We start from the raw sequence: 24954 nt of genomic DNA, 5'->3' as shown, positions 1-24954 counted from the left end.
GTAGCTACTAATAATCATCGAGTCGTGGCTGCAACAACCTAAAATAATAATCAACACTACATCATAATCTCACAAGGATCATGTACAACTCTAATCTATTTCGTTAAATCATTAATTATTATTAGGCAAATTAATTAGTTAAAGAAAAGGTGATGAAAATAAAGAATGAGTAGAAGAAAGGGAAATAATTAAAAAGGAGATAAAGAAAAGCGCGGTGAAAGTTGGAGATGTGTGTGGTTCCAGGCTTGCAAACCAATTCTCCAGAAAGGAATCTTTGAGAAAAAGTAATGGGTTTGCTTCAAAGCCAACCGAATCTCACCCCTTGCCTCACCTCCTCATACTTCACACCCTTCTCATACATTATTATTCTTACAAAACCCAAAACGCGCTTTTCTACCGTTTCAATTCACGGGATCGATAATGTGCCTTTTGCCACCAACCACCAACATATATTAACATCACTCTCTTGCATTCTTCACACACCACAACATGATGAAGATCATCAAAGGAAATCGCAACAAGCGTCAAAGGGAACCCTCTTTTGCAAACCCTACTTCAATAACCTCAACCAGCACCAACAATTCCATTGATAGTGCCACAACCTCCACCACCACCACCACCACCCCAATTGAATCCATAGAAGAAGAACAAGACATGGTGAATTGTCTCATTCTCCTAGCTCAAGGCACACACAACATCACCCACAAAAGCTCCACAAACACTCGAGTCTTCCGCTGCAAGACTTGCGACAAATGCTTCCCTTCGTTCCAGTCGCTTGGAGGACACAGAACCAGCCACAGGAAGCCCAAGCACTACACCACTCATGATGTTGAACCAGTTACTGCTACTACTTCTGTTAGAGATAATGATCTCACTACAAGCACCACTCTCTCCTTGAAACCACCGAGTAGGGTTAATAATTTCACCGTCGCCACCAGAGTTCACCGGTGTTCAACCTGTTACGCTGAATTCTCATCTGGGCAAGCCTTGGGAGGCCACATGAGGCGCCATAGAAATCTTGTGAATGCTTCTTCAACAACTTCCATGAGTTGTGGTGATGATCGTGGTGGTAGCCAAGAATGCCATGGAGACAAGAAACCCTTGAATTGGGACTTGAATCTTCCTGCGCCAGAGGAGGATCTTGGGGAATCCAAGTTTTCGTTTCAGCGAAGAGAAAACGTTATTGTGTTCTCTTCTTCTTTGGTGAATTGCAATTACTGAAACGTTGTAGTCTGTGTTTTTCTATAAAGTAGCGTCACAGAGAAATATTATTCAGTGGTAATTGAACATACTTTATTTTAGTTTTTTTTTTTTTTGGGTCTGAATGTATATGGGATTCTTTCCATTCATTCTATGGCATAGAACACCGGCATCGGAAACGCTGACTTGAGAGAACAAAAAATTCTATGCTATAGAATGAAATTGAAAATTCATTTATTGGATGATAATTAAACTGATTTATTTGATTTAGTTTGATCTTTTCTCACGCTGTTTATTATTTTAATTTAATTTATTTTCCTTTATTTATTTATTTTTTCTGAATCTGATGGAGTATGAAGGTGCATGTGACCAGGAAAAAACATTATCTTTTAATAACCTTGAACATATTTATACACCATTAGAAAAATAACGAAATGTGAAGGAAGAAGAAGAAGAAATTGCGGAATTAGTGTAAAAAAAATCAGGATAATCAATGGTTCACAGACTAACATGTTTCGTAGAAAAAGAAGAGAAGAGCAAAGTATGCGGAAGCACACAACAAGAGACTTTGATAACAAAATAAAACCTCAGACCAAAAAGCTATCAATTAGTTTCTTTGTGCCTCATATTTCGTGCAGTAGAAAGGTGAGTCTTATGAAACCGACAACACGGAAAAAACAAGAAAAAAAGTTCGCCTAAAATAAAGAGAAATGTAAAGTGAAGACTTAATTTATGTTGACTTGAACTAAAATATTTTATACTGGGTAAAAGTCATAAAACCTTTTTTTTTTCTCATTTCCTGTATCTTTAATGTTTTTTTTAAAAAAATTCACTATAAAAATAAGTTCTCAAATAATAGTGACGAATTATTTTGTTTTGACCTGTATTCTAACACACCTCGTTCTTCTACCATTTATTCAACATAATTGACATTACTAAAATTCATATTTCAATAATTATTCGTAATTACATAAAAATTTATTAAAAAAATCAAATAAAATAATATAAAGTATGAGGACCATACTAAATTTTTAAAATTGAACCACATAAACTTTTAAAATAAAATAAAATAAAAGGTAGAGGGTTACGATACAAAATTGAACCATGCAAATTTCCAGAATTACTACGCAAGACAATAAGAAATTGAACCAAATGTTGTGATTCTCTACGAGTAATATACGATGCAAAAATACTCAATTTTGCAAGCTCAGTCAAGGAAGGTTGATCACATAGGGTTGTCATGACTGAATAAAATTCCTGAATGCTCAGATCATTTTGCTTGGATGCACGGATATCTATCTCAAGTTGATATTGTTTGACCAAATTAGATTGTGTATAACCACACAAAATTTTAGTTTTATCGGAGATTTAATTTTAGAGATTATAATAACCTCAGTTAATAAATATGTGTTAGGGAGGTTTTCAAAACCCCTTGTAAGTATGGAGGGTTATTTCAATAAACCCCCGCAAAGTTTCATTTTCCTCCTATTTTTTCACATATATATCCTCTTTCTCATTTTTTCGAATCTTAGAATTTTCCCTCTTCTTTCTTGTTTTGCTCGTATGTCGTAACAATTCTCTTTTGACATCTTCATTCAGTAAAAGAGGTTTCAGAACAAAATTCTCCCACGAGACCAATGCCACCAATTTGGGCCTGAACCATTCTTCCACCCAACGTTGATATCGAGGCCAGTCGTGTTCAAACCCCGACAATTGCTAATGACATCGCACAAGGCAACAAGCCTTTTGTTCCAATTTCATAGCCGCTTGCCATGGCGAAGAAATAGAGAGACTCTGACGACATGCCAAAGAATTCGATTTTGAGCACCAATAGACAAGCATCAACGATGATGGAACTAGTGGACGACTTGTTGGTGGAGGTCATCAAGTTCGTGTCAAGGCATGCACATATAAAGTATGAGCTCATAGATTTACTTGGTTTAGGTATTTAAATATATTTTAAGTTCAATTTGAATAATTGAATGCCTCATTGATTTGATTCGGCTATGGTTTCGTACATTTTAATATTAGGTTTATTGGTTCTATTTTTTCTTGTGATTGTTTTGTGTAAAGGGAGATACCTATGTGAGTTGTTTTCCTCTAGCTTAGTTTGTATTTTCGTGTCGTGTGGTGTTTGGATTTAGATTGCCCTTGATTCAGGCTCCTTCTTTTGTTTATCTAGCATCGACCTTCGCGATAATCAAATCCTAGTTTCAAGGATTGAATGATAATGTTTGTATCTCTTCCTTTTCTTTTATCTTTCAGAATCTAGGAATTTGATTCCCTACAATTATGAATTGTGATTGTTGATGCTAGATGAAGTTCTAATGATTCACATTTAAACTTACAAGAAAAAATGAGTTGACTTATTTTTGTTCAACAAACTAAAGGAAATCTTACTCCCATTGATTGTTGTTTGTAACAAAGTTTTTAGGTGTTGTGATAGTCTCTAATTTGTTTTAGTTACTCATTAGTCGGGAGTTATGTCATATTTTAAATTTTCTTATGGAATGATTGGAATTTATAGATGAAGATATATATATTTCTCTATTTTGTAGAAATTCATGCATATAATGAAGGAGTTCCATGGGCTATAAATATTGGTTCAAATTTTCAAGCTTTACTTGGATATTCTAGACTTATGTAGCTATTAGTAAGGTGTGATATTTCATCAATCTTTTCCTTGATTGTTCTTTAGATGGAATGACTTGATATATTCTTCAAGTCTTTAGATGTCTCTAGTTGAAATTCTTTGATTATTTCCTTTATTTCTTGCATCAACATGAGCTTGATTTGGAATCTTTACAATTTGATTTTCTCTCCAACGTTCAATATTTTCCTACTTAGGAAAACTTTGTGCAACATTCTAAAATAACTTGTATGAATTATAATAACTTTTAATTGTAATTTGTAACATCTCGTCATGATATTACTAATTTAAATAAAATAAAATAAAAATTAAACACTACAACAATTTATAGTTTAGACCACACTAAAATAGACAACGACTAAATAAATGTAGCCTAAACATATAATAAACAACATTTTTATAAATGATGTATAAATATCATGAAAGTCCATGATTATATAATTGTTGCTTTAAACTATGTGGGCAAAACTAGTAAAAATGTGGTCTAAAAACATAGGTAAGGTATAAAATCAACATGTAAAATTGTTGTTTATTGTGAGAATTTTAAGCAACGGTTTTAAAAATATTGTCATACTAAAAACACTACAAAAAATCATGTATATTATGGCATTTTTAATATGACGTTTATTTGAAAATGTCACTTTTTGCAATATAATACAACGTTTATGGAACTGTCATAATTTACATGCAATATATGACGTTTTTAGGTGTCGTATTATTAAATGTCATACTATTATTAAAAATTATGACATTTTATAAATATCATTCTACAATAAAATTTTTTTTTCTTGTCTAAAATTTCTTGCAACCTTTAATTTTCAAGTCTCGGAAAGTTTTTGTTTAAAATTTTGAGAACCTTTTTTATCAAATTTCTTTCCCCCTCCCCTAAACCCCAACTCAATGTTCTTATTCAAATTCCTCCTTCTAAACCCTAATTTTCTTCAATTTCTCCCACCGCAGTCACTCCTCGCAAAAACTTCACCACCATTGCACCTCTCCTTACCAACACCGCCACCTTCACATACCTCATATCCACCGTAGATGGACCTTCTCCGACTCTACTTGGAGCTCAACGTGGGTATCACACTTATACCTCATTGCGTGTCATCACACTTGTACCTCACCACATGTCGGCTCTCTTACGATCCTTTCACACCAACACCATTGAAGCTCACCAAATCCACCCGAAACCGTCCACCCTCATCGAAATCGCTCATCCTAATGAAGCTCACCAAAACCACCCCAAATTGCCCACCCTCATCGGAATCGCTCATCCTAAACCCTCACTCTGGTGAGTCTTTGCTTGGAATCCACTTTTCACCCTCCAATCCTATTAACGTATATACATTTGGTACCTCCCAAATTCTAGCTTCTCGATTTCTCGATTTCTTAGTTTTTCCAGCTAAACCGTTTTAATCTTACTTCTATTGTGAGCCAGTGGTTTTTTCTTGAAATTAGGTTTCCCACTTTTTGTTTTGTGCTTTGATTTGTGCATCTCACTGATCGTTCTTCTATTTCGTGTCTCTTACCTATTTCGTGTTTCTTCTATTGCATTGGTGTGACGTTGTTTGTTGTTGTGACTATCTCTTACCTTTTGTCTTTTCTTTTTTTATTGAATTGGCGCTTCATTTTTGGGATACTTTGATTATGTTTCTTTTCTTTTTTTTTAAATCTTGATTTTAAACTGTTATCTATTACCTATAGCTACACTCACCTATACCACGCCTAAAAAATTGTGGTCTAATCTTTAGACCACGGTTTTTATAATTTATATCATAATTTTATGTTGTTGTCTAAAGTGATTTTTGTTGTAGTGAAAATAATACCTCATTTAATATAATTATAATTCCAAAAAACGTGGGAAAGTTTATTTCATTGTAAAATAAACTTAGACCACAGGGAATTTAAAACTTTATTTCATTGTAAAATAAACTTAAATCCATACTTATAAAAATCCAAATACATTAATCAGGTTTAATAAGAGAAAAAGTTTACAATTTATTCAAAATCATAATAAAATCTCTGGTAAAACTTTTCTCCTAGACTAGTCCCGCTTCGGCTCTACGCCTCACCAGATCCACATACAACATCATCTGCTCCCGTGTACCGCGTACACGATCATCGCCAAACACAAATATATATGGTGAGCTAACAATATATAAAACATATACAAATCACATATATAAAACAAACAAACATCAAAGGAACCCATCCTTTAATTCAAAACCACATGGCCACCGCCATGTTATCCATGCTCTACATCTTTAGATGAATACCTCAAGATGTCTTGCTGCCACAACTTGTAGAACACGTGCGAGAAACTAGCTATGAACCATACTCTGTAACGCCAGGTGGAGTTCCCAATATGAACATAGTTCGTAATTTCCCAAGACTACCAAACTCGTCACCCACATACTGAGGAGGGTAATCTATCTAGACCCATCCGTACAAGGCACAACTCGCACACTCACACAGGCAACACTCGCCAACCCAAGCCACAACTCAAGAGTTCCTCGTGTTCATCCGTCATCCCAAGCCACAACTCAAGAAATGTCATTTTGAGCCACAACTTAAGGAATGCCACGTGCTTAACCCCTATCCTAAGCTACAACTCAAGGGATACATTCCGAGCCACAACTCAAGGAACACTAGCAAGCCGACCTTTAAGTTATCATCAAAGCCTTGTAAACCACGCACATCAAAAGCAAACCGTCATTATGCATCTCCATTATCGCCTGGCGTTGCTCCTGAGCCACCAAGCAAAACTCGCTTCCAGGCCGCCTGACGCCAAATGCCTCTGATGCCACTAACTGCAGGTGTCGCTTGGCGGGACCAACTTCACCACCAGGCGCCACGCACTCCCAGAGACACTACAATTGTAGCTATCGCCTGGCGGATCGTCCTCATCGCTAGGCGCCATACCAATAATGCGAATTTATTGGTTTTCAGCACCACAGAACAAACTATTTCTCTAATCTCGACATAAAAACATATTGTAACTTTCACCAAGTTCCATATGTCATATCCTACAGTCTTGGTTTCCATGCTTCTTAACTTATTACTAATAGTTCCATTCCCATATGGTTTCCCCAACCCAAAGTACCAACCAATTGATTTGTTGGAAGATCACTCTTGTTAATGCACATTAATCCATTGTCCACTTCTTACCACTTACACTATCATTGACTCCAAAGGTTACCTCATTCTCCACTCAATTTCACTTAACATAACAATTACACCATAACCTATATCTACACCGCATTTTCAACTTAGATGAAACCACTTAACATTTCCAACTCTCAGAATTATATTTTGTCTTGCTATCAACAAAACTCTAGTTTAGTTAACTTGTAATGTACTATCATAGCATCTAAACCTATTAAAACTAATTTATAAGTTATTACTTGACATTCTCATGTAGTCCTACCTCATGCAATATTTATCTTTTAAATTCCATAACTAGCATATCCAAATTCCCTTTCTAGTACTCCAAATGACAAGAGTAAACTCCCCAACCCGCACTGTACGCCAACCACACAGTGCCCACTACTCTAGTATAGCGCCTGGCGAAAATTTGGGTGCCGCCAGGTGGTTCATCTTGTCCTAGAGCCCAGAAAATTTCCCTTACATTTTCAAACGTTACTCATACCCAGATTTCCAGATTCTCCAAAATTTCAACTTAATAGATTGCACTCACGCGATTAAGTTCATAGTTCATTCATAAAGCTTTCAATACATGAAATTCTACTAACATTCTCTACTTAATTTGATCAACACCAAAACCCCAAATCTTAAATCCTAATATTCATATTTGACCAATTTCATTAAATTCCTTCGTATCCCACTGCAATTTCACCATAATCCCTTTTTCTCAGGCACCCATAATCAATTACAACTTTATCCATCGATCAGAATCAATCTAGAACACCAAGAACATTCAAAATCGAGCCAACATGGCTCGCGTCGCCTGCCGGGTGTTCATCACTACCATGCAGATGATCCAGAAACCCAGAAACTTGGTTGAAAAGCACACGTCGCCTGGTGGCTCAATTCGTGCCACTAGGTGGTTCCTCTTAGGAACTAGAAATGCATAGAAAATGGTATGAGTCGCCTTGCGGCTTTGAAGCCCCGCCAGGCGGTTTCTGAAAAAATTCTAGAACACGAATTTCAAGTAAAGTAAGGGGAAGATCATACACAAACATGTTATAATTCATGCAGTTATTCAAAAATATAAAGAGAACGTAGTCCAGCTCCCCTATCTTAGATTCCTAGTTCAACCTTGATTCTTTGGAGTTTAACCATACCATTTAACCGATTCATGTTTCACGATAATTCCTATAATTCTAGGATTATATTATCACTCATCATGATCAAGCATATTATTAAAATAATAATCAATTAAATAACACATAAATGACATACATAGGATTTGAACCTAAGTCTTCTCACACAACCAAATACTCTCAACCATTTGAGCTAATACTTTTTCACATCATACAAATTAACATTTAACACCATAGAGGCTTCCACTACCCACATTTATTAATTAATTATTTATTTCATTAATTAAATTTCACGGGTCTTACATCAATCATGATCAATTTAGTCATCAATCACCGAGAATATATATATATATATATATATATATATATATATATATATATATATATATATATATATATATATATATATATATGAAAATTGATTGTTTCATTTGATAACATTATTTCTTTAGAGTATAATTATCAAGAGATAATTTTTAAATGTTGAAGCTCATTTTAATAATTTGATTTTCCAATAATCAGATAAAAATATTTATTTCAATTAAACTGAATATTCAACTAGTAATTATACGGAAAAATAACAGCTGTAAAAATTAAGTTGTATCAAGGGTGTCGAATATGGGTAGTCATGTAAGACTCGTGAAATTTAATTAATTAAATTAATAGTTAATTAATAAATGCGGGTAGTGGGAGCCTTTATGGTATTAAATGTTGATTGTTATGATGTGAAATAGTACGAACTCACATGGTTGAGAGTACTTGGTTATTATGAGAGGACTTGGGTTCAAGTCCTATGTATGTTGTTTATGTGTTATTTAATTGATTATTATTTTAATAATATGTTTGATCATGATGAGTGATAATATAATCATAGAATTATAGAAATTATCACGAAACATGAATTGGTTGAATGGTTATGCATTGATTTGACGTACAGAAGGGCTTTGGAAAAACAATCACTAATGAGTTTTGCCAAAAATCTCGAGTTTTTGGATTTCTGGAAAAAACATCCAAGCGACACATGCAATTTTACCTATTTTCTGGATTTTTGCCAGAAACCGCTTGGCGGCATAAAAGATCCGCCAAGTGATACACCCAGTTCAACCCAAATTTTTGGGCTTTTGGATGAACTGCCTGGCGGTGATGAACAACCGCTAGGCGACACGGGTAATTTTGGCTCGATTCTTAGGTTTTTTATGTTCTGGGCTGGTTTTGATCGGAGAAGTAGGACCTTTATGCTCAGGTTAATGATTAGATGTCGTTAACTATTGAAATACACTGTGACGAGTCATTTGGAGAGGATTGGATGAAAAATGCTTTAGGGTTGGAAATTTGGGGGTTTGAGGGTCTAAGATTAACTATTGTTTAATTACATTATAAAATGTTACTGGATATAGTTTAAGTGAAGCAATTGTACACTATAATCATGGGAATTGTAGAATTGCTGAAATAGACTAAACAAAGAATTTGGGAAAAATGGGAGGGTCTTTACAGGTGTTGGAAAATTCTGGGAATTTCCCATAATGCTATGGCGGTATTGATTAAGCCGTCAGGCGCCATCGCAAAGACAGTGTTTGGCGTGGCTGTGAGGAGTGATGATGGGTCCGAGATTCTTGTGAATCAGGTTATTGCTAACTTTGGATTTGAGAGGATTAGTTGGACAGAGGTCTTTGTGGATGATATGTATAAATTAGTAGTATGAATTTATGTGATGATTAATGGAAAAAGGGAATACCACGACAGTGCATTAGAGGTTACATTTTAATTAGGGAATAACTGGACTGGGCATAATACAATATATGAATGGAAATTTTCTCCATAGAGTTGGCTAAGTGGACATGAAGTATAATTATAGGCTTGGGTGTGACAAACTTGTTATTAGTAATTTTTTGGAGAGTGAGGAAATATAGGGGAATATGTTGGAATGCAGGTAGTATGATTTGGTGATGACACACTGTACATAAGAAAAGTTGAACTCATGCAAGTCTTTTATTAATGCAATTGTATTAGTGAATCTGAAAAGAGGAATGGGAACATTGATGAGAAGCCAAATCTGTGAGAAATAGTGCAACTAACTTAGTAGATATTGCTACATGGTGGATGTCTTGATTGGTATGGGGTGAAATCTGCTTTGGGTGCTTAAGAAAAAATCACTACTGCGCAAGTACTGGTGTAGTGTCTAGCAGTGGTGTTTGACCGCTAGGCGATAGCTACAAAACCAATGGGGTACTAGAGCGTGTGGTGCCTGGATGTTGGTGCATGGATGTAAGCGTTGTCCCGCCAAGCGATACCTGTAGAAATAGTAGCATTAGAGGCGCTTGGCGGCACGTGTCCCCCGCCAAGAGGTCTGGAAGCGTATTTCGCTTGGCAGCATGTGTGTTCGTATTTTTTTATTTTCATAGAAATTTAAGTTAAGATCAATAAAAAAATATATAATTAATTTTTAAAATAGTTATAAAATGTAAAATTAGAAAATTAAACTATGTATACAAAAGAAGTTTTAAAATAACGGTTTAAGAGAAAAGAAATTTTTAGAATAACGGTTAAAATTAAATTGTTTATAAAAGAATTAATTTTTAAAATAATGAAGGAAAATTTCTACGAAATATTGTTCCAAAAAAGAGAAACCTTTTCGCTAGAAAGAGGGTTTGAACCTCCGACCTTGTGATTAACAGCCACATGCTCTAACCAACTAAGCTATTCCAACCTTCATATGTACATAAAAATAATTTTTAAAATAACAGTTTAAGATAAATAAGTTTTAGAATAACATTACACTCAAATAACGTTAAAATAACGGTTTAATTAAACTTTAAAATAATAAAGGGTAAAATTCAAATAACAAAATGTGGACACATAGAGAATTCTCCTTATATATTGTTATATATTTTTATTTTTTATAATTTTATTTTATTATTATTATTATTATTATTATTATTTATATTATTGTTATTTATATTATTATTATTATTATTTATATTATTATTATTATTATTATTATTATTATTATTTTGATTATTATTATTAATCTCATTTTATTTTATTTTATAATTATTTTTATTAGTATTATTATTTTACTATTGTTCTTTTATTATTATTATTGTTATCATTGTTTTTGTTTTATTGATGATTTTATTTTCATTATTATTTCTTTATTTTATAATTATTATTTTATTATTTTATTTTATTTTATTAATACTACTGCTTTATTATTACTATTTAATTTTATTTTATTATTATTTTCATTATTTTTAAAATTTCATTTTATTATTAATATTATAATTATTACTATTATTTATAATATTATTTTTATTATTATTATTATTATTATTATTATTTTTATTATTTTATTTTAATTTATAAATATCTTTATTATTATTTTTTTTTTATTTTATTTTATTATTATTTTATTATTATCATTGTTTTATTTTATTTATGATTTTATTATCATTATTATTTATTATTATTGCTTTATTTATTATTATTATTATTATTATTTTATTATTTTATTATAATTATTTTATCTTATTATTTTATCTTATTAGTATTATTGTTTCATTTTATTTTATTATTATTTTCATTATTATTTTTTTTATTTTTATTGTCATTAAACACAACCATATTATTATTATTATTGTTACTGTTGTTGTTTTTTTATTATTATCATTGTTACTATTTTATTGCATGTGCGATATTTTGGGATAATGATTTGTGTTTTTCCTTCTTTGTATATCGTTTGGTTGTCCAAGATTGTGTGTTGGGTATAACACTTTGTTTTGATAGTTTTATGTGGATTTATTATGATTCTCCTGGATGTATAAAAGCAAGAATATGGTTGTGTTTGATGTTTGACCATGAGATATTGTGTAGTTGAGTTCAACTTAATTATATGAAAGTATATTTACTTGTCACGAATGCTTGTTTTGCGTGTACTGAGTGTCTTGTGTAAATAGGTTCATTGGAACCTATTCTAGAGTGTCAAATACCAGTAAATTACCAGTTACTGGTGTGACGTTTGGCGAAACGGTGTAAACCGCCAAGAGATAGGCCACAAAGTGAACTCTCGAGTAAAACCTGAGAGTTGGCGCTTGGCGACGGAAGTAGTCCCATTAGGCGGTGTGTTGTAGAACTAAGCTTGGACCAAAATCCAGCGGGTTGCCGCCCGGCAGCGCCAAGTGTTCTGCCAAGTGGTCTAGAACGCGAGTTAACCTAGCGACGTGGATGTTGTGCTAGGCAGTTTTGGATGCAATGATGGATTACACGAGGGATTCTACACAGCTTTGGATGGAGGTCTTGATGCGATGCTTTGTTGGGGGCCCAGTTACGAGTGTAACTTGTATTGGGGTAACACGTGGCCACTCGAGGTTGTAGCCTGGTGGTTTTGGAAGTCTAGTAGAGTGTGCGAGATCGTGGCTCGTATGGATGGGTTTTCGAAAGATTGCCCTCCTCGGTGTTATTGCTTGGATGGTGTAGGTGGTTCTGGTGAGGCATAGAGCTGGAGCTTGGGCTATCGTGGGGGATTTTTTTTTTCTATGGAGTTTTATTGCTTGGATGGATTTTAAAGACTTTGTAATGCTTTTATTATCGAACTTGGTTTTTCCCATTTCATAATTATAATGTTGAGGATTTTGAGCTTTTGACGTTGTAATAGTTTTAAATTTTCCCGTGTTTTTGGGAAAGGTAGTATAATAAATGATGTTGATTTATCATTTCTCTTTTATTTTATTGAAAACTCATAATATCCGAGCGGGATGTTACAAGTCATCTAATGCTTTTATGTATCTAATGTTTTCACTCATCTAGTCAATATGACTCATTTGGTCAACATGACTTTTGTCATAAGCTTTGACTCGTCTAGTGAAGTTCTCTTTGTTTTGACTGATTTGCTGAACTCTTTTGACTTAGCTCGCATATTCTTCACTTCCAGACTTGTTTCATCCAATCTTTATATTTTATCGTGTCTCTGTTAATTATGCTTTTGAGAAAGCTTGCTTTAAACTCATGAGCACACACTATAGAGTTAACATACTCACAATTTATATTTGGTAGATCAATTGACAATGTCTAGTCAATTTTTCATCTGATGGTTACTTGGTATAGTCTATTAGTGTCTTCATCTCATCTAACCAATTTCTTTATGATGTTTTTGTTACCATCAAAATACATCATTCAAAAAGGGTGCATCTAATCTTCAATAGAGAGAAGATTATATCAATACTTTCTATATGAAGTGCTCTTTGATATCTATATGCGACAAAAAAAAGATAAAGAAATTCAAAAGATGATATCTATCTCGTAACCAAAGAATCTCAAAGAAGAAATTCTAAGGATTATCTTGAAAATTTTATTAGTAATTTCCTTTTAAAGTGTTGATCTCGAAAATGATCATTCATTATATTACCAAATGAAATTTCTCTATGTTATAATGGTCATCTTCATTTAAGATTGAAGAAAGACTTAACTGAGAGAAGATAGAGAAACGAAAGAAAGAAAAGAAACCAACAAGAAAAGAAGGAAAAAAAAATCTAAAGCTCAGATAAGAATATTTCTTAATAGTCAAAGAAAAAGATGTTGATACAAAGAAGTTTTTAAACAACAAAATAATTTAGAAGTAAAAAGTCTCCAAAAGTCATATTCCCAACATGCTTATAAAATGAAAATCAAGCTGAGTTGTAAAATAGAGATTGAAAAAGATGATAAGAAAAGGAAGTACAAAGTAAGATTATGTAGAAGAGAGATTCAGAAGAGAAAATGGTTCAAAGGACTAAGTCAAATAGAAAAAATCTAGTTAGTGAAAATAGTGGGTGTGTGGTTAACCATTGTAAAAAATTTCACATTGTGAAGCTTATCCAGTGACTTTAAATTATGCAGTCTTACTTTGAGTGTCTCTTTATTCCACTGACAAACTTTAATATCATAGGGGAGATTTAGATGGATACATGAAAAGGTTAAACATGTTATAGCTAGAGAGGTTATATAGGTTTCACCTAAAGAGGTTGATACTTGGGATACTTGGAGAGGGTGATACTCATAACCTGGAGAGGTTTATGTACTCATTATAATAATACTTTATTTTATTAATGGAACCTCTTAAGCAGCGTTCTTAAGAGAGAACTAGACATATCTTGTAGGTTTGGGTGAACTAGTATAAATTCTGTGTATTTGTTCATCATATCATATTACTTCATCTCTTCAAATCTATCTTTGCAAAAGGAAATGTTTACATACTCAATTCAATCCTCTATCACCCTTCCCCCTTTCTAAACCTTAATTGTATTATTAAGTGGTATTAGAGCCTACCTTTGCATCAGTTTGAGGACAAATCCGTGTAGACCAAATGGAGAAACAAGGACAAGATATAATCTATGTAGACCATAAAAAGTATAATCTGTGGAAGCTAAGGATGATGTAATATTTTTACTCTATCAATATAGAATTACAGAAAATTATTAATTATGGCATTCCTACATCATTTAATGACAAAAAAGAGTTGTTCTCAGGCAAAACATGCGATGAAAGCGAGAAATATTGGTTTTGAATTAATGTTAAAGCTAAAAACATCCTACCATGTGGCTTATCAGATGAAGAAAACAATAAGGTTTATGCCATATTCTACCAAAGAAATATGGGAAAAACTTACTCTTACCAATAAAGGAGCAAAGGATGATGTTGGTCCTTCAAAATTCAAATTAAAAAGTTCATTTCAATCTCATGGCATATGCTACTAGTTCTGCATCGGATGACAACAATGAAGAAGAGGTAGATTTTTTTGACTTGCATTTTGTTTGTCCTGCATATCGTGAAGCCATTTCTAATTATGCTAGGATTATAGAGGCATATAAAGCCTTAAAAATAATTTTAAAAGTGTGAGTAAAGATCTGAAAAAAATTGAATAAGAACAATTTTTTTCTGATGAAATTTAAAATGAGAATGCAAGACTTTTACTAGAGAACACGATTCTATGTAAGTTAAATAAGGATATGATTCAAAACATTGAAAAATAGAACATAGAATGTGAAAAGCTAAATAAAGAATTGCCTTTTTGTTGAAGAAAGTATTGGAAGAAACTCATGGAGACAAAAGACAACAATAATACAACTGATTTGATTTCTGAAAATTCCACTCCAAGAAAACAATTATCAAAAACAAATATGAATGAAAAGTCTTTAAATTTATCAAAACCTCAAATAAGTCTTTTTACAAAAGAAATATAGGTGTTGAAACAGACTACTATTATATCACTAGGATAATGGTTGTAATGTCCTAGCCAAAAATTACTTATTTAAAATTAAAATAATAGAAATACTAATAACAACATTTATTAATAAAATTACTTTCCCAAAAGGGCGAGAAAAATTTAAAATTTAGTTTATACACACCAAAAGATCAAATTCGTAAATACGTTCACACTACAAATATAACATAAGTCATAGTAATTGATTATAGAAATAGTCCATAAATCAAAATCCGTAAAGATAATTCCATATAAATTCTTCCATGGCTAGCCTCACTCCGTCTCTAAGTGTCCATATGCTCACCTGCATCAACATCTGCTCCCATATAACAAGTTATATGATCATCCCTAAACACACACAGATAAGGTGAGCTCAAATAAAAGGAAAATAATATAAATTAAGAATACAATTTCAAACCCATGGCCCTTGTTAGAACCCCAATCCTTAATCCTCGACTTCCAAATCTTCCGCTGGAAGCCTCTTGATTCTACACTCTTTGATGATTACATTGATCGATCTTTACTGCCACGAGTGTCTACTCGCCTCTCCGACTACAAGCCACCACCTATAGTCCATACGCGTGAATAATCTTGTCATGGGCACAATCCGCAACACCAAGTGGAATTCCCCAATACGAACCACGGTTCATATTTGTCCCAAGACTAAAAAACTCGTCGGATAACACTGAGGAGGACAATCTTCGGAACCCATTTGTACGAGCCACGATCTCGCACACTCCACTAGGCTTCCAAAACTACCAGGCTACAACCTTGAGTGGCCACGTGTTACCCGAATACAAGTTGCACTCGTAACTGGGCCCACAACAAGGAATTGCATCAAGACCTCCATCCAAAGTTGTTTAGAATCCCTCGCATAATCCATCACTACATCCGAAATCGCCTGGCGCCACACACCATGTTGTTAGGCACACTCACGCTCCAAGCCGCCTAGCGGCCACCTGGTGGTGAACTCCTACTGCTAGGCGCTACGCGCCTTCCAGAGTCTTTGCCAGATTGCTTCCACCTAGCGGGACCACCCCGTCCGCCAGGCGCCACGCGAGTCCAGTGGCCACTGCCACTGTCTTGGTTCACTATCGCCTGGCGGCTCGTCCTGCATCGTGAGGCACCATACCAATAATGCTAGTGTTACTAGTTTTGGCAGGTTCTAATAAACCCTAATCACGCCACACATAATTCATATCACACTTACCATTATCCAGTCATAACCCGATGACTGAATCACACAACAACATATTCATGATTTTTGTAAGACCCGAAAAATTTAAATAACTAAATAAAAATTTATTTAATAAATGCGGGTAGTGGGAGCCTTTATGGCATTTAATACTAGCTTTTATGATGTGGAGTATTAGCTTAAGTGGTTGAGAGTGCTTTATTATTATCAAAGGACTTGATTTCGAGTCTTGTGTATGCCCATTATGTTTTATTTTATTGTCTAATATTTTATAATAATATGCTTAATCATGATGAGTGATAATATAATCCTAAATTTATAAAGATTATCATGAAAGATGAATTGGTTGAATTGATTGTGCATTATCTTGATAATTGGATGGTTGTGTGTTCAAACCTTTATAGACACAAAAACCCTAGGAGCAAATGAAGAGGCTAGGTTTAATTGAATGATCATGGAACATTGCATCAATATATTTTTTTAATAATTTTTATCATAAATAAATTCATGCATGAAATTGAGTTGAAAGAAATAAAGTGATATCTTTTTATAAAATTAAATTTTATTCAATGTGTAATAATAATTAAGACAATTAAATTAGTTTAAGTTATAAAAAAATCAATTAAAAAGTGTAGAACGTAATTAACCAAACTAAAGAAAATAAAAATAATTTAGTTACACTTGAACTATTTTTTTCAATAACAAACTACTTTCTGTAGTTTAATTCGATTGTTATATAATTGAATTAAGTTCAACTCGTTTAAACACTCTTACATTTAAGTCCTAAAAGATATCTTGATAAAAGGGTTTATTAACTAAAATCATTTCGAAAATACATTTTCTTGTTTCTTTCTTCCATAATTTTTCTCTATTCTTTAAGATAAATGATAATTTTTTTTCTAAAAACATATAAACTGTTGATAATTTAGTCCTTAAAAAACAAAAGTTATAATTTGATATAAATATTGTAAGAAATGTGAATTAATTCTTGAATTTACGGCGGCTTAAATATTACACTGGCCTTCAGAAAAATACAACTTATTGTGAAAGTTGGTTCTTCTGTATTGACAAAATGATGTTACTAAATTGAATACTAGAACATAATTATCATACTTTTTGTACAAGGACTAAATAAAAGAAAATAATTCTTTCAAGGATATTGTGTTACTTATTTACACGTTTAAGAACTTAAAATTGGTCATTTACCTCTTTTGTTTTTTCAAAACAACTATACTCTTCAATCTATTCCTCTCATTTATTTTTCTCTTTTCTATCAAAATTCATCCTTTACGTATTCATACCATTTACAAATAAATAAATAAATATATAAAAAAGGTATTACTCACTTATTTTTTTTTTTTCTATAAAAAGTCATCGCTCACTTCTTCAAACCATTTATAAACATATATATATAAAAGTAGAGTTAAATATGTTTTTGGTCCCTCAAGTTTCAATGAATTTTGGAATTAGTCCCTCATCAAAATTTTATACCAATTTAGTCCTTCATCTTTCAAAATGCGTGAATTTAGTCCTTTTAACCAAAGTTTGTTAAGTTTGTCTGACATTTCAAGCACATTTCATTATAGTATTTAAGTTAATATTGAAGAAAAAATGTGTCAAACAGTGTAAATAATTTAAATACTATCATGAAATGGGCTTGAAACATCAGATAAACTTAACAAAATTTGGTTAAAATGACTAAATTCACGCATTTTGAATTGGTTTGGGGTATTTTTTTTTTTCATGTGATACCCGATAATTATTATTTTATATTTTTATGTGTTTGGTTGTGAAAAGGGCTAAACTCTTTAACATATACAAAGTTTGAGGTTTGTGTGAGACAAATGCAAAGGCATTTTTATGTCTCTATAAATGATAAACTGTTGTAGCCTTGAAAGAGTTTGGCAATTGCCATTTAACCGACAGTGACATTCCATATGGCGGCTTCCAACCCATCTAAGCAAAATTAATTCCTCTTTGGTCAAAGGGACTATAAGCTCATTACCACTTGCTACTTCTCACCACATTCTTTAAGGATTTATAATATCAATTTTTAAGGTAAAAGATTAGACTTACTTATTTACCCTAAATTTATCTTAAGTCTCAATATAGTATATAAAGGAATTTAGGTTTAATTAGTATATTTAGATTTTTTATTTCTTTTCATATTTATATATATACATTAATTTAATTGAGTTTTTATTTTTCTAAAAAAAATTTAATGTTGCATATTTTACTAAATTGACCATAATAGAATTTGAATTTAAAATCTAAATTATGATTTATTTTTTGACACTTAATATTTTTCAAGTAGAAATTACCCATATGACATTTTAAATAATGTTAATGTTATCAAAATGGAATTACATTAAGTCTTTTTTACACAAATAAAAATTCAATTTAAATTACTTTTTCTTAAATAAAAATTACTAAAGCGAATTAATAGAAACAAAATTAGAAATTAAGCCAAAGAATTTATTGAAGAAGATCCTCTCATTCTTTGCCACCCGTTTGCAACTTATTTTTTTCTTGCTTCTCATTGTAGCTACCTCTACATTCTACCTATATCTAGTTCCTCAAATTCCCCATATCTCTGGATACTTACAAGAAAAATTCCATTAATCAATCTTTTCGTGCTCTTCTTTACTTTAATTAATGGATACTTTATCACCACTTGTCCTCTATATTGATGAGCCATTTTAATAAGACAAGAAAATTTGAACCAAGCCTAGCTCCAATTCATTGAATATTTATCACTTTATATTATGCAATTAATCGTCTACCATTCAATATATATATATATACACAATCAAACTTTTAGGCCAGTACCTCAGTCATACATTGTTTCTTTTTTACATGTAAGCATGAAACTTTCAAGAGTGAAGAGATGTATAGTTCCAACTTTGGTCATGCTTTTTTCGATGGTCTTGTTAGATTCAGCATCAACAAGAGGTGAAGAAGTGGAAGAAATTGGTAAGTTTGATCTTTTTAGTGTTATTATTATTGTGATTTATGAGGAAATTATGAGAGAAAATGTTACTGTGCAGAGGACGAGAGAGAGTTTGATTACATGAGAGGAAGTGAAAAGGGACCTAGTCACTGGGGAGAGTTAAAGAAAGAATGGTCAGCTTGTAAACATGGACACATGCAATCTCCCATAGACTTGTCATGTGCCAGAGTCCAAATCATCCCTCGCTGTCAATTACTCTTCACCGATTACTTTTCTTCTAATGCCACCATAATCAACAGAGGCCATGATATTGCTGTCAGTCTCTCATCACCACCTAATTTCTCTTCTTTTTTTCCCCTCTTATTATCTATAAAGATACTCGTATGAACCGATCATCAAAATTCGTCATTGATTTTGATATTACCGATGAAATTTTATTAAAAGAAGAATTCACCCAAGAGACAAACATAAGAATTAATACTACCTCCTAAAACCTTAAAATAATAAATTTATAGATCTTTAATCTTATATAGTACTTAAACTTTTCATTTTTATTCAATATAAAATTTAAAATCACACTTTGAATTTCCAATCGTTATTTCCATATATATGTTTCCGTACACTTAGTTTTCTAATTCTTTTTTTATGTTGTAAACTCTTAAACAATAATTAAATTTAATGACCAAAAATTATTAATCACTATACTTATCAATTTAGATACCAATTGACAAAATACAAAATTATTGATTACACCTTGTTAGCTAGATTTTTGAAACCAATTTTAATTATTAATTCATAATAATAAATATTTTAATAATTAATAATTTTTTATTTTATAAATTAATATCTAAATCGGTCATTATAGTTCCTAAAACAATTTTATCACTAAAATTTGTTATAATGGAGAATTTTATTGTAATATATATACTTTCATCATTCATGTGTATACTGTATTCGGTTGCAGGTATATTGGAAGGGTGATGCCGGCTCAATACAAATCAATGGAACCGAATTCTTTCTGAAACAGTGTCATTGGCACTCTCCTTCTGAACATTCCATCAATGGCAGGAAGTATAATTTGCACTTTTATTTAAGATATCAAATAAAAAAGTTGAAAAGTTGAAACATATATTTAAATGGTGAGACAACATAATATTTTGAACTATGCCTCTTTTTTTCTTGATACAATAGGTATGACTTGGAGATGCACATGGTGCATGTAAGTATGGAAAACAAAATTTTGGTGGTTGGTGCTTTCTACAAGATAGGGCATCGCCCTGATCGTTTTCTCTCTCAGGTCATTCATTACTCACTCAAACTTGTTCCAATTTAATATTTCATGGTTTCATAATTTCCATTGTTATTGAAAGCAAGCAATGTGTCTGAAAATTCAGCTTGAGAAAGATATTGAGCACCTTGTTGAAGGGGAAGTAGAGAGAGAAATTGGAGAGAAAAATCCCTTTGGAATACAGACAAGAGGCAATATGTATTATAGATACTTAGGCTCACTCACCACTCCTCCTTGCACTGAAGGTGTCATATGGAACATTGATAGAAAGGTACGAGTTATTCAAACCATGTGTTTTTTCTTTCTCTTCATAAATATGTTATTTAAAAAATATATATATTCTGATATACCTAATAGTTTTACATCATTTAGGAGTTAAAGTTAAGCGCATTTTAATACTTCTTCCTCCTGAAGACGTTTTTTAAAAACAAAACTGTAACAGAATTTTACACTCTAAAGTATAATATCTCCAAAGTGATTGATCATAATAATGTTACCGAGCTCTAAAGTGGAATATCTCCAAGGTGATTTTGATCATAATAATGTTACCGAAGTTGCTGTTGGATCAAAATTTAAAATACAAATTTGTTTTTTTTTTTTTTATTTTGAATTCTTTTTAGTTTGATATTACAAGTTTGAAAACAAAAACTTATTTTGTAATGAAAGTTAGCTTCTGATTTTTTAAACCCTAATCAAAATTAGTGAAATTACTAGGAATGAGAATACAGATCATGTTCTATATAAGGTCAACCCTTCATCAAATATCTTTTATAAAAACATTAAAAATTTATGTTTAAAGTTTCTAATATATATATATATGCTATATTTTTAAGATTTAAATATTTTAAGAAGTAACATATATGTTTTTTTAGAATTCATAGCTTATTTATGAATTGAGTTGTTCTAATAAAAATTAATATTCAAATGAAATGTATACCTAATTATTTACATATTTACATCTTTAGCTAAATTTATTTATGTGAATTATTTTACAAAACAAATATTATAATTTTTTATTTATATTTTTGACGAATTGGCTTGTCATTAATAAATAATATAAATAATAAATATGACTTTTTCATTGGAGGACCAACTAAACCCGTTTTAACCTAGCAAATTCAAAGAAGGTCCGTTTTGTCATTTAAATTAATAAGCATTTATTATGTTAATCAAAATTAAAAAACATTTGAGGGTGAATATATATAGCTGTGCGCTTAATTTTGTAAAATTACAATTAAATTTTTATCTCCTACACCCTACAAATTTATATATTGATCTTATTATAACAAAATAAAAGACTTCACTATAATATTTTTCTCCATTAGTTTTAGATGAGTGATTGTATTTTTATATTTTTTTTAGTTTTTGTAATATTTATCTTATTTTTTTTTATTTGATAGTCATTTTAATTGATTTGAAAATTTTAACTATCCTATGCAGATAAGGACAGTGTCGGAAGCACAAGTGAGACTTTTGAGGGACGCAGTGCATGATGTAAGCCATTCAATGTGCCACTATTCATTCTGTGATTCCAAATTTAATAAGAAACTTACATTGAAGAACTCTTGTAAAAAAAACGTTTAATTTCAAATATGCCAAATTTTGCAGCATGCAGAGAGGAATTCAAGACCAAGGCAGCCACGTAACCAAAGAGATATATTATACTTCAGATTCAAAAGCAGAGCAAAATCAAAAAAATAAATTCTCACATTTTCGTGATATTTTTCAGATATATTTAGCTTTTTTTACGTGTTTATATTTTTTAAATAAAATTTTGTTTATATTCTGTTATGTTCATTTATAGTGTGGAGATATTTGAAAGTCTCACTTAAGAAGTTTCACTTGAAGAATCGTTTGATGGATATATAAATGTTAATTGGTTTCAATTTGAAACGAAGTATTAATGTTTTATATAAAAGTAATTGAAAAGAAAAATAGTTCCTAAAACATTAAATCATCTATAATATGTTTCAGTTATGTATGTATTTAGAAGAGATTTTATTTTATATATGTTTTTCTATACGAGCTTTCTATTATTTCCATGGTTTTTAATTTTTTAATGAATTTGTTCATTTGATGATTGATAGGTAATAATTGAACTCTGAAATACCGATTTACTTAAAATCTCAAAGTTCATATATATAGAATTAACATGAGTTTGTTAATTTATCCTTTTTTTTTCAGTGTCGTTGAAAAGGTTAAATTTCGACATGGAATGGCCGGATGCACTCTTATATGTGACTGTGATGTCTGAATAAAAATAGTAAAAAATCTTAGTGGGATATATTAAAAATAATGATGATCAAAGAAAGAGAAAGAAATGTAAAGAAGAGAAACTGGGATAATTTAAAAATAAGGATGATCAAAGAATGAAAAAAGAATTGTAAAGAAGAAAAACGCATTATTATCTAAACAAAATAGCATGGACGTGTGTTGATAAAAAAAAAAAACATGTACCTGTGGCAACTCCTTACATGCCCTTAACATTCCAATTTAATTTATTTAAAAGTTGTAAATCATGTTAAAATATTGATCTAAATTTAATACAAATTTAGCAACCATAGTAAAACATATATTTTAATTTTAGAATACTAAATTTTAAATTGTTCTTGAAAGGAATTGAGTTATCTCAAAAGTCTTCGATTTTCCAGTCCTTCTTCATGTGGATTATCCTAAATTGCCTCGTCTTAACGATATTTTCATAGAGTGGGAACCTGTAACAACTCTGTCACTCAAGTTAGCAAGGATCCAATCTTAGATATTTGTAATTGATGTATTCAGGAATGGATATGATCCTTACTTTGGCAATTGAACCCTTTTTTTATATTACCTAGATGGAGGCATGACTTTATTACCTTCAAGGTCGTTTTCATTCTCTAACCATTGCTTGCTAGGATCCTATACCTAATCTTCTAAAAAGTTTGAGACTGGGTTTTTCAAGGTGGTCATAAGGCCAGCAGGGATCGAGTATTTTTACTTTGATGACAAAAGACCCACATTTCCTTTCTATTGACCAAGAACTGCATAAAATATCGAGTTTGGCCGAGAACCTGCATGACCTCGAAAGACATGCATATATTGTCCTACTTGGACCATTTGCTTAAGAAGCTTCTTTCAAGGAAAATTGGTGGGGTTTCTGGCTCCTCTCATCCATGTGATGATCTTTTTGGTATGTATGGCTAGCTTATTGTATATTGTCTTTGCATTGTTAACCCTAGTTAATGGCATTTTTCCTTTGCATATATCATGGTTGTTGCTTAGATGAAGAAAGAATAAGCTAGTATGTTGTGGACAAGTTGTTCGCCAAAAAAGGTGACCCGATGCCCCCTCCAACTGAAAAGAAAAAGAGCAAGCGTAGGAAAGGCCCTCCAAGCCAGGAACTCCTCTGCCTCCATCTCTAAAAAGAATGTGATCAACTGCCAATGAGAGTATAATGAGCTCTCTTGTAGCTCTATTCGATGCCAAATTGAAAATCAATAAAGGGATAGAGGTATCATTGTGACCAGAAGAAGCCAACATAGTCTCGACCACTCACCGAAAGACTGTGTTATATGCATCAAATGAGTTTCAAGCCAGGACTATGGTGATGGGTCGCCATTTGGAAACTGTTATGAGGAAACTACTGGATACAAGTAAATTGGTTGTTGAAATAGAGGGCTTGAAGAAAGAGTTGGCCGCAACAAATATTGGCAAGCAAAAGGCCTTAATGCATCTGAGTAATGTGAAGAAAGAGAGTCCCAACTGTTGGCAGAACGTCACACATGGAAAGCTCGCTACAAGGACTTCGTGAAAATAATAAAAAAGCTCACTACAACTATTGTTAGGACGTTTTAACTATTATTATTTACATGTGTGGTGATTTCGAGAATCATCGGAATTTGTGTCGCCCCAAAGTATAATGTAGTGGTTTCAAGTGAACCGCTACAACTAGTGATGTTAAAAAAATTCGTACACACGGGTATCTCTGGATAAAATCTGCAATAGGTAGAAAATTGATATTGTAAATGGATACCTGCGAGTAACAAGTACGAGTATTTTTAATACCCGCATGTTAACGGGGCGGGTACGGGTATCATAGTATTTGTACCCATAGATACCCGTATCCGCTATACTCTAATTTAAATTAAAAAAGAAAAAAAAACATGATTAAAATA

At 31.9% G+C, this 24954-nt stretch overlaps 2 protein-coding genes across 2 annotated transcripts; both read left to right on the top strand.

Annotated features, from left to right (window-relative positions):
• The first annotated feature begins 282 nt into the window (after positions 1 to 282).
• On the top strand, positions 283 to 1470 carry LOC114192341 (zinc finger protein ZAT5-like). Its single transcript, XM_028082035.2, has one exon. The coding sequence runs from the start codon at positions 490 to 492 to the stop codon at positions 1219 to 1221; it is 732 nt and encodes a 243-aa protein (XP_027937836.1). The 5' UTR covers positions 283 to 489; the 3' UTR covers positions 1222 to 1470.
• A 17922-nt stretch (positions 1471 to 19392) lies between these two features.
• Positions 19393 to 22591, top strand: LOC114189491 (alpha carbonic anhydrase 7-like). Its single transcript, XM_028078064.2, has 7 exons — positions 19393 to 19535; positions 19610 to 19827; positions 20477 to 20583; positions 20704 to 20809; positions 20907 to 21071; positions 22241 to 22294; positions 22409 to 22591. The coding sequence occupies exons 1-7, from the start codon at positions 19427 to 19429 to the stop codon at positions 22499 to 22501; spliced, it is 852 nt and encodes a 283-aa protein (XP_027933865.1). The 5' UTR covers positions 19393 to 19426; the 3' UTR covers positions 22502 to 22591.
• The last annotated feature ends 2363 nt before the right edge of the window (positions 22592 to 24954 follow it).

The sequence above is a fragment of the Vigna unguiculata genome, chromosome 7, assembly GCF_037176805.1.
Source record: "Vigna unguiculata cultivar grain cowpea cultivar isolate G323 ecotype 2 chromosome 7, ASM3717680v1, whole genome shotgun sequence".
In the NCBI taxonomy this organism is placed as follows: Eukaryota; Viridiplantae; Streptophyta; class Magnoliopsida; order Fabales; family Fabaceae; genus Vigna; species Vigna unguiculata.
This window is presented reverse-complemented; position numbering and strand designations above follow the sequence as displayed.